Here is an 11,801-nt window from a genome sequence, read left to right on the forward strand (position 1 = left end):
TTTTCCGACTGAATCTGCACTAGTTGTTGCACAGTTTATCCAGCATGTGGTTTATTCCGCACTAAAGTACTCTGATGGCTTTTAGTAGTTCAGCTGCTCTTAGAAGTATATATTAATCAAGTTACAATGGTAAATTAGATCATTTTTGCTAGAGACTTGCTTGATTCAATACAAACCTGAGAACACGCTAGCCATGTAAAATAACACTGCATATCAAGGCAAGATATATGTTACTAGTGATCTAGGTACTGGTTAGAACATATAAATATTTTAGTAATGCATTTTAAGGAAAAAAGCATCAAAATTAAAAGATACAAAGTGTTCATATTTACAGTTCAAACTTAGTGTTCTTCACTGACAAAAAGTTATTCAATTTTTATCAATATTCTCTTCAAAACCCCACAGAAAAAGCTTGGCAACAGAGTCAAACCTTGCACTAAATCCTGTATAAATACCCAGTAAAAGCACTGTCCCTGGGTGAAAGGATTTACAGCTTATTTATGCACTTTGCTGAGAATCAGCCTTTTATGTTCAAAGTGTAACTTTCCGACCACTGGTAATAAAAGTGCAGAAACTCATCTTTTTAACATGTTATTTCCAGCCTAACAACAGTTAGAGGCAAAGATTATCCACATTTGTGCAATGCCTTTCGATAGCTCTGAGGTGCTGAACAGTTCTTTCTGCACGAACAGGACACAGTTGTACCAGCTCCTTATAACTATCACCTCTTTCTCGCTTATTGTTAATTCATACCATTATATAGTGATGATAATCAAGGTTTTGTCCTTCACCAAAAAATGCTCCATATTTAAAACCCCCTTAATCACAACCTGGTCTGTGTACAGTTTTTATGCTTCTCTCAATATTCAAGCTGGAAACGAGACCATTTTGCCACAATAATTTAGTGGTAAAATCACCAGTGCTGACAAAACTATATAGTTGTAAGAGATGCTTACTGTATAAGTTGTTTTCCTTCTCTCATGAGGAAGCAGCATGCAGCAAGAGGGCTGATCCAGCAAAAACTACCCAGACAAGAAAGGTTTTGCAACTTTCAAGAAACCTGTATGATTATAAACATACAGCTTCCTGCATTTAGGCAAGACCTTCATTAGTTTAAAAACAAATTCAAGTTAATGCATTAACAAATTATAACAGCACAAAACCAAAGCTCACGTATGCCCAGTTTAACAACTGTGTGCAACCCGCCAAAGGGATCGAGACCTACTGAGGCTTCAGTCCCAGAATGGCACCAGGAAACTTATCAGTGTTCATGGATCACACATCTTTTCATACACAGAAACATCCACATGGTCCTGCACATTGAAAAACCCTATGTGACCTGCAAGCACCACATACTTGCTCTGGAGTTTGACCTTCCTTCACATACAGCTTTACACAACAGATAACTGCTTCCTAAGTACCATCAAAAATCCTTATCATTGCCTTCAGTTGTGAGAAACATAATTTTCAGAACTTTTTTTTAATGCTTCTACCTCTTCAAATCTTTCACAAGACATCACATGCCTGAGATAAAAAAGTTAATCTTGCTAACACTTACTGTTTTCCAACTGGCAAAAGCCTTCTTTTTACCATCAAATTCAAAGAGCAGATTCAGAAAGATAAGTGGAGTAATAAGGATTCATACTCAGTGAACAATCCTGACAAGATAACTCATTTTCAGGTTAAAAAGGTGATTTCAGGTATTTCTGAGAAAAAATTAATATAGTCACAAAAAACCCAAAACCATTTAACATGTTGTGCTCTTACCAAGCAGACTCTTAGTATTTGATTACCCTGTTTTGTTGGGAACAGAGAGCCAGAAATCAACCTTTCCTCAAGCCAGCATCTTCGCTTTGCTAAACCGCAGTTAGATTAGTATCAGCATTTTCAACTACGCTCCTGAACACCTTCATACATTCCCTCTTTTTAGGATTCTATTTACATATCATTTCCCAAACCAGAGAAGACAAATAATAGTAAGAGTTTTCCTACACCAAGACATCTCATTTGAGGAGAGTTTGTGATACCTACTAAATTGTGTCTTATCAGTGTCCCAAACTGTTGTGTTTTCACCTCAGACTTCTAACTTTGCTGCAGCATCCTGTCTTAGTAAGTGATTTCAAGTCCACCAAAGCATGATGCTGCATTTTAGAAGTAACCTACATAGATTTCCAGACCTGGAAAACTCATTTAGCTCACTGACCATCAAAACACCATGTAATTTCTAGAGCAGCAGAGTGCAGAATGGCTCAAAAGAAAGCACTCACAGTGGTCATTGACGAACAACCTTGATCATAAGCCTAGTGATACCAAAAAACCCAGGAAGACCATACGTAGACAGGCATATGAAACGAATCCATATATGCTCTTCCAAAGGTACTTTCCATAGCAGAACTGAATAATATGTAGCCAAAGTTAATAGCTTTCATAGCTTAACAGAATCACTATTATGTTTCCATCACTTAAAAGAGACATTCTTCTCAGATGTGCAAAACATCTCATGACACTCATTTTAAGAGCAACAAAATCTTATTGCACATCTCCAAGTCTGAAGTCCTTTGGGGTACAAAGCCAAGCATGCAGGATTCCTGTCACGAAAGCTACAGTGAGAACAAACACAACTTTCACTCTGGTGACATATGGCAGATATGAGGTAGCAGATTTCAAATAAAGCAGAATGTTCCTTTTGCTGATGCACGATTTGAACACGAAATCCACCCCTCACCCAGAAGAGTTGTGCAGGAGATCCACAGTTATCTTTCAGAAAGAGAGATACCACTTTATGCATCAAGTATAGGGCTCCCAAGCTCTAATCTTGGCAAAATATCCATTCCCTCATGGCCTTGGGCAAGTCAGAACTTCTCTAACTTGCTCTTTCCCCCAGCTCTAGTGCAGAGTTCATACTACTTTATTTACCAACCACACAGGCATGTTACAAGGATTAAGTTTTGTAAAATCCTTTGAAAGTAAAACATCCTGTAAGTCCTGTAAGAAGTTTCTGTTATCACTGTGCAATACAGACGTTATTTTTAACCAAATAAAGCCATGCCAACACAGTTAACAGACATAATATTGGCAGCACATACAGGATACATACAGGAAAACTATAATCAGGATACATTTGAACTCGCTTACTAGTCAGTGAGAAATAGAAATAACTACATTCCACTACTTCATAGTATTTCTTCTGTCCCTTTCTGTATCTCTTACATTATAGAACTCTGTAGATTTCCTCTTCTATTTATATTCCCAGTTACTTTAGGCATTTCTGGATACATATTTCAAGTATAAAGTAACCCAAAAAACACTGCACCCCAGCTCCTCACTGAAGGAAACTGAACTGCTCCTGCAGATGTTATCTTTCAGTGGCTCCATCTTCAAGAAGTATGACTGCTCATGCAAAAAGGACCAGAATCCATGCTGTAAAGGTAGGATGTGCTTAGGTAGTTTCCCCATCTTAAAGCCACCATAATCAGAGCTTAAGTTAAGAATCCTTCTTGGATAGGTAGCACCAACTAAAAATCAACAGCTTCTACAGAAGTTAAGCTTCCATTTAACACCAAGTGAAATTTACAGCATCTAAGCCCATGAACAAAACCTTGACCATGAAAACAGATACAAGTCTGCACCAGTGGATTACAGCACCAGTGTTCTTCCAGGTACCCTTTGCTTCTAGAAAGCACCAACAGTAAGTTTAAACTGACTGTAGAGGTCACTTGCATTAGGCCTGTTCAGAACTCTGGAATATCTTTAGAGGATCCCCATGGGTTTCACAGCCAATAGTGGAACATCCTGTAGTCACCACAGAAATGGCACATACGATGCCCTCCAAAAAAAAAGGAATAATGCAGTCTAGTCTCATCCTCTAGCATTAGCTACTGGCAGACCCAACTGAGTTTTGTGAAAGTAATAAAGAAGTTGCATTATTAGATAAAAAGCAAAATGAATCTGCAATAGGAGTTCTACTACAGCTGCACAACCACGTTACTGCTAATGAGAACACTGGTCATGATCACAGAAGTAAAAGAAATACATAAACTCCACAGACAACCTGTCCTATCTGCTATCTCCAAACAGACTGAGAGTCACAGAATCTTGTTTTTTCAGAAAAAAAAAAGAGAAAAAATAGAAAAAAAGTCTTTAGCATCAAGCTGGCAAATCTTGGTAAGTACTAGAAAGTTCTAGTGAAGGTAAAAGAAAAGAGGGGGACAGTGAAGTGAAGGTTTCTAGATTTCAGTTTCACTGCCCAGACATACCCACTCTGCATTGCTCTCACTGCACACCTACAGCACTCCCTCCAATCTGCTCCTTTCCTTAAGCAGGCACCTGCTTATGACAAGATGCTTGTACATAAAAATAAAGCAGAAGAGAGTAACAACAGAAAGCATCAGCAAGAAGAGAAAGCAAAGATTTGAACCTTTACATTGCCAATACTGATAAAGTAAGTACAAGCTCACAGACACTGGTTTTGAAACTATATTATAGCATTGCTGGGGAAGATAAGATGTTGATGAGTGATTCTGAAGTACACAAGTTTGTCCTTTTACAAGATGATTTTACCATGTGTCAGTGACTGCCTGTAAACACTTCATGAACTCTCACACTGCAGAAGATTAATCTCAGGGCATGTTATGCTTTTCTGCAGACTTTCCCGAGTGCCTGTAACAGCAGAACACTAACTTCATGCTTTAACAAACGCACCAATTTTCCTACCTCTTACCATGTTACTGTACACATTTCACCTTACTGACTGAAGTAGCTGGAACTTCATACAATTTATGTTCAGTCCCAGTTTCAGATGATGTTGCATCTTTAAAGCAGTGTTGTCTAAAGGGAAACTTGTGCTCCCGCCCCCTAGGAAATCATCTGACAACATTTTCGTGTCTTTGTGAAGAAGCTATAAATAAGGTTATTTTTGGAGCTTCATTACACAGATCTATCCAACTGGACCACAAAGTCCCAAACACAGGCTCCTGAAGAGTAAGCACAACAGTGTCTTCCAGAGACATCAGTAGCGGAAAACCATTTTTAATGCACAGATACTCTGAATATTCTGGTTTATCTGGGAAGCATTATGCCAGAATCCAATAAGGGCACAACAACTACAGCTCATTAGCTCTTCAAACAGCTCTGATTTGGTCATTTTGTGTTGCACAATTGCTTTGATGCAATACAAAGCACTATTCTAAAAGTAATATATTTTAAAGAGCGTTGATCAAGTCTGTTTTCCACAGATGCATTTTAAGAGACCATCTGAAACCTTTCAAGGTTTCTAATTTTCAAGCCCCTGGTTAATAACACTTACTGACATTTTATATTCTGCTCTCCATGTATGTGAAACTGTAACTGTGTTGCGGAGTTAGAAACAGTAATCCAGGGTAAGAAAATAACTATAAAACATGGGCTGCTTATTGGTCAAACCTTCCATAAGGTTTTCTTTCTACGTGTTTGTAAATCTTTGTGTGGAAAGCAACATGTGCAGTGCAGGATCTAAAGTTATTTCAAGCCCTGAGTCTCACAAACCCTCATTAGCACACAGCAACTTTTATACACGTAAACTTGTGATATAAATTTGATGCATGCTGCAGACGCACAGCACACAAGTGCTGCACTTGCAACCTCATACTAGCAAACATCCTTTAAAAATCCAGCCTATGACACTGTAATTTGAAATACAGTTTCAAAAGCAGAGCCATCCATTCTCCTTTCACTCTGAATGTATACGGGCCCTATTAAAGATTAAAGCAGTTGCAAGGGCTAAGCACCTCTGACAGTAGCACACGCACCTGTGAGATGTTTGTAAGAGCTCAACATCCATCAGTTCTTAAGTGTTCTGAAAGAAATGCTTTATGCAAAGCACTTTCAAAGTGGGCTACTTTGGCAAAGTACAAAAATGAAAACCAACGCAATTACAAATATGATCTGTTCCACTAAAAAATCCTTACATCTGCCTTAGCATGCAAGAACACAGTTCCCAATTCCTATGCATTCAGTTATGTGTATTTCCTTCAGTCATGCTATTCTTCTGAAGTTATAAATATTTTTTAAAGTGTGGGACAGACAAGAAAAGTGCTAAATAAAAACCCTCCAGTGTTTAGAACCTGTACTGGTTTACTTTGATCTACTGAGACCTCCAAAGGTGCAATTTATGGTCCAATTATGCTTAAGAACTGGCAACGCTGCTTCTAAGAGTAACACATTTCAGTGTGCTCTGGCACTCAGAAAACATCAGCTACCTGGAAAAAAGGTCCCACTGGACTCCACGGTGGTATTTTTCCCATAATCAGGTTTATAATGCAGTATTAGTGAAAACGTAGGTGTACATGGCAATAGACTGGAACGTGAAAAAACCTTTGATACACTGTGGCAGTAAATAAATAAATAAGGCTTTTCCAGCTTGTCAATTCACAAGCTTCAAATCAAGCTCTGGGATTTTAAGGTCTGAGTTTTACTGATGGGTTATTGTTAAATTAGCAACATGTGTCATTCAAATTACGCATAGAGAGAACAATCTTCTCTAGAAAAAGTGAGGAATATTTATGCCAGTTAGAGACACAGAATGTTTGACAGACTTCATCAAACTTGGTGGCATCACATACCATAAATAGTATATTACACACAAAGATGGTGTAGTGTAACACTGTATGGTTTGTGATGTACCTCATGTGACAGGTGCATTGCTTTGAGGTTGCTCAGGAGTTTCAATAGGTGCATTTTTACTAAGTTCAATTGAAACAAGTGGTATCCAACCACCACTAATTTCACTTGGTACCAACAGTGAAATTTAACCAGTTGTTCTTTGTACGCTGTCCTGAAAACACTCAATAATAAGAACACAGCTGTTACTATATATATAAAAAAAAGACAGGAAACTATGTGCAGGTTCACACAAGTATTTTCAGTTAAAAATAGATCTGGATATAATGACAAGCCTGGTTCAAAATAATAGCAAATATATGATCTTAAATCTCCAAATCTAGGATATTTAAGGAGGGACACAACAGTTCTCAGAACAGAAAGGCTTCTCATCCTGCTTTTTACTCACCCACTGAGTTCAGGACTAGATTCCTTGTCCAGAGATGCTCAGCACTAAGCATGAGACTAGCTACTACAAAAGCTGCAACCCTAGACACAACAGGGTGAGGTAAGGACAGAGAAAGACTGCCTTTTGTATCAGAACTCCAGTGACTAAAAGGATGATCATAAGCTTCAACTCTGTGAGTTTTAAAGTCAGACTTTGAAGGTATTTCAAGCAAAAGAAGGTAGTTTTCTCCTGTTGTATCTACTGCTTCTCTATTCATGAATGCTCTGTGGTGCTGGGGGCATGCAGGGACAGAGAGGGAATCGAAAAGCACGTGAAGGTTACATGAACTACTGACAAAACCACCTTAAAAGTCAAAATGCCTTAATGTGAAAATGAAATAGCAACTTTTCCTTTGATAACATCCCATGATCAGGCTTTGGCCGTTTACAGCTTCATCTACACTCACACCCTGACAAAGATACCAGGCACAATTATTCTTGTATTGCTACCACTGGAAAGACTTTTTGGTCACCCAAATTCATATACTAGGTAGTGGAATGCTACTACGCTACTACTCAAAATCAGACAATTCTCATTGTTAAATGTAATGCTGTTTCCACACCTCACAATTGAACAGCAAGAAATCTTATTTGGACCCCTTCCTCCCTGCAAGAAATACACTTCGAAGTAAAATCCCTCAATCCTCTTGCTTACCTGGTGGTAACTGAAAATTCTGAATGTTAGTTGGGTTCTGAGGTGGCTGAGGCAAACGAGGTGCTAAAACTGTAGGAGTCAAGGTTGCTCTTATTCCACTCGTAGTTGCTGTTGGAGTCCTTGGCAGACTTTGTGCCACTGTATTGGCAGTGCCTTTAGCCATTCCCGTGGGGGTGCCAGGAGCTGCAGGAGGTATCCCACCAGGATTGGGAGCAACATTGGAGAGCCCAGCTTGCATAGTTTGCCCAATAATCATGTTACCCCCTGTAGTACTGGGCTGGCCAACAGTAGCCAGTGTCTGCTGTTGGGATACTGCCTGGACTATAGCTTTAGGAGACTCAGATTTGATGACCTGTGTGGTAGGAGCTGCTGGCACAGTGGAACCAGACTGGCTGTTCACAAGTGATGTCTGGAGGGAAGCTCCAGATCCCACAGTGGCTGTAGCAACAGCAGGAAAACTCCCCACACTGATGGTTGAATTGATCACAGTATTGCTCCCATTCTGAGTGGCTGCCCCAGCTGCAGCTACTGTGGGTCCTGCTGTGTGGATCGGCGGCCGCACAAGCGTTACCGTCGGTGTCCCAGTCCCAATGCTCGGTGGTGGCTGCGAGGAGATAACTGTGGGCGAGGAGGAAGATGCAGAGGACACAGCAGTGTTAAGGAAAGACGTCTGGATGACAGTGTTGGAAGCCGATGGCAAAACAGCATTAACAGTATTTCCCTTCCCCACAGATCCAGGTCCATTGTTAACAAGAGGGGCAACAGCAGGGGCAGGAGCAGGGTTAGCGGTCACCGGAGTCCCAGGGAAAGCAGCACTTCCTGTATGGTGAGAGTTCATCACCACATTACTCCCGTTCAAAGTTTGCACTGTTGTGGTCCCAATCTTGCCATTCCTGGTGGACAAGGCAGTTGCCATGGTGCTGATAACCACCGATTTGCCCTGACTGAGGGTCCCTGGAGCAGCAGTGACTTCAGATGCTCCTGCTGCTGCAGTGGTGGTGCTGGTGCTCGTTGTGGTGGCTCCATCCAGAGCTGAAGTCTGGGACCTGGTGTTATGGTTAATAACGCCCCCTTGCACTCCTCCTGCTCCTGCAAAACAACAACAAGGTTAAACAGAGAATGAGCATGAGGAGAAGTCCAGAAGACAGAATGCTCTTCCTCATCACCAAGTCTTCTCCATCTCTCATGCTGCCTGCCAGGAGCCAAGAGAACAGGACAGAGCAAAAACTGAAAATGGCTTTGAAGCCTCCAATTTCCTACCAAAGCCTGGCAGATTCAGTATTAATTTGAACATAACTGCTTTCGACACTACAGTAAGACAAAACAGGGAAAGCAGATTTGATATGAACAAGGGAAGGGAGAAGAACGATCACCTCAGAGCTCTTCCCCAGTCTAGAGCCTGACATGGCATTTAGCAACAGGACTGCAACTGAAAGGACGGAAGACACATGAGTAAGACAAATCCCCTCTGCCCAGCACACGTTACCTACAGATCAAGTCAGTTAGATCAGGAGGCTCAACCACAGCAAAACATGAAAAAGTGAAAGGAAAACATGAGGCTGGCAAGATAAGAAACGCTGCACGGCCTGGAGCAGGTTACTATAAAACCCCTCCACTTTATCACTGAATTTGTTCTTCTAGACCTGAAGTTCCCACAGCCTGAGATCACTGAAAAATAAATAAATAAAAAGCAAAGCTGGTTTGAGAAGGAACAAGATGATGAAGCTTCTTGTCCTGAATAATCCTAATGCCTCTTGATGAGGCCCGGTGTTATCACAAGTACAATCACATAGTCCAGGTCCTGGCCCTACAGAAACAGAAAGGGGAACAGGCAGACACTGAGCAGCATGTTACAAGGGTTAAGGAGATCCTCCTAGAAGAACCTGATTAATCTTAACAGAGGGTCTGGAACATCTTCTGATACCTCAGCAACAAGAAAGCAAGCAAGAAAAAAATAAATAAATGGGGGGAGGGGAGGAATTGCAGATATTCTGGGGAGACATTTATTTTAATTCCCTGAAAACCAGCTTCCCTCCATTCCCATGTAGTGAGCCCTTATCCCAACCATCACACTATCTCCCTACAGCTTTCCCAGCACGAAGAAGGGGAATATTCCCAGGTAGCTACGGGGGGTGTGTGAGTGGGTGGGAGAAGACATTGTACAAGGTGGGGTGTTGTGGCCTCAATTCCCCCCCTTCCTGGGACCTAGTGTTGTGACAACCCCCCCTTGAGGGCAGAGGAGGAATGAGAGGTGTTGAATGCCCCCTCCAAGCCCCTGGAACAAGGGAGGGGGCCGGGGGGATGGAATATCCAGGCAGGCAGATATGGGGGGGAAGCATTTTGAGGGACTTCCTCCCCTTGAAATCCCCCCTCGCTTCCTCCTCTACAGGAAATAGGTGTCATGATTAATAACACCCCCTTCCACTTCAGCAACAGAGAAGGGGGAGGGGAAGAAGCATTTACACAGACAGCTACGGCGGCATTATCGAGAGGGAATCCCCCCCATAACCTTCCACCCCTGGAAAGGGAACGGGAGCAGTCACAGGCGGCATAGGAGGCACAGCCATTACCAAGGGGGGTGGGTTCTGCCTCCCTCAGCCCCCGAGACGAAGAGAACCCTCTTGCACTCCAGCAAGAAGGGCAGGAAAAGCCGAGGGGACCGGCAGAGTCACGGACGGGCACTGCCGGCTTGTTCTGCGGGGAGGCTGCCCCCACACATGATAAAACACCCTCTAGTAAGCAGAGGCGAGGAGGGAAAATAAAGGGGAGGGAGCAGAGGCGCGGATACACACCGAGGGGCATGATGAGGGGAGGCTCTCCCCCATATGATCGATACCACCCTTTGCACTCCCGCTCCTGCCACAGCGAGAAGGAGGAGAGAGGGAAAAGGGGGGAAAGCAGTGAGGGAAGGAGGCAGCCGGAGCTGGGGAGTGGGGGGAGGGGAGGGCCCCTCTCCCCTTAGAGCCCCCCACCCCTGCCCATGTTACCTGCTTTTGTGATCTCTGGGGCACTCAGTCCCATCTTGCTGCTGCTGCTGCTCTCTGTTTGGGCATTAGCATTGCCTCCTACTACTACTCCTCCAGGGCTAGGGCTAGGGCTGCTGCTGCTACTGCTGCTGCTCACAACATGGTTCCCCAGCAGCCCCCCAGCGGCCCTCAGGGGCTCCTGCGCCTTGTGGTGCTGGTGGTGGTGGCCGGAGGCCGCCAGCTGAGACTCCAGGGAGCCCACCAGGTCGCTCACCACCTTCTCATCCACCTCCGTGTTCAGGAAAACCTCATCCAGCAGATCCGAGCCCGCCGCCATCTTTTTTTTGGAGGGTTCCTGTGAGCGGCTCCCTCCTCCCCCCCCTCCCCTTCCACTCCTCCCTCCCTCCCCCCACCCCACACACACACTTCAACCCGCCCAACTGCGCAGGCGCAAGCGCCCAGCCTCACATCACCGGCCGGAGAGGGATTCCGCTCGCCGCCGATTGGCCGGCGCCCGCCTATAAAAGGCCGTGCAAATGGCTGCGACCGCCGAGTTAGGAGTCGGGCGGCAGCGGCTCGGTGGCGGCGCGGCCGCGGCTGAGGGGGGCTGGCGGCTCGGGGCGGCGAGCACCGGCCGCGGGTGAGGCCGAGCCCCGGCCCGTGGCTCGGCGGAGCGGCGGGGGAGGCCCCGGTGGCTGCGGCTCTTTGTCTGCCTCGGCCCAAAATGGCTGCATGTTTCCCCGCTGCTCCCTGCGGCCGGGTCTCCCCCGCCGCCGCGAGTCTGAAGGGCGCCCCGCACCTGTGCCAGCTGCGTGTAACTGATCCCCGGCAGGCACGGGGGGGAACCGGGGGGCGGGCGGGCGGACGGGACCCACGCCCAGCCCCGGGCGGGGGCAGCGGGCGAGGAGGAGCGCGCCGGCCCCCGCGCCTCCCTCCCTCCCTCCCTCCGCCGCTGGCAGCCGCGGGCTGTCCCGGTGCGGCCGGGCCGTGGTTGGGCGCTGCGGCCGCCGTGTGCCAGGCGCGGTGCCGGCAGGCTCCGCTCCGCGGCCTGGACAGCCTGACTCAGCACGGGGGGGCTGGGGAGCCCCGGAGAAGGA

General features: G+C 44.9%; 1 protein-coding gene across 1 annotated transcript in view; it reads right to left on the bottom strand.

Annotated features, from left to right (window-relative positions):
- Positions 1–11,045, bottom strand: part of TAF4 (TATA-box binding protein associated factor 4) — a 36,821-nt gene extending 25,776 nt beyond the window's left edge. Inside the window, exons 1-2 of the mRNA XM_005146772.3 lie at positions 10,726–11,045; positions 7,739–8,827 (exon numbers count right to left, since the gene is read on the bottom strand). Coding sequence (XP_005146829.1) covers positions 7,739–8,827; positions 10,726–11,041 — 1,405 coding nt within the window. The 5' untranslated portion in view covers positions 11,042–11,045. The remainder of the gene's footprint in view (positions 1–7,738; positions 8,828–10,725) is intronic.
- Positions 11,046–11,801: the final 756 nt, after the last annotated feature.

This window comes from Melopsittacus undulatus, chromosome 10, assembly GCF_012275295.1.
Source record: "Melopsittacus undulatus isolate bMelUnd1 chromosome 10, bMelUnd1.mat.Z, whole genome shotgun sequence".
Taxonomy (NCBI): Eukaryota; Metazoa; Chordata; class Aves; order Psittaciformes; family Psittaculidae; genus Melopsittacus; species Melopsittacus undulatus.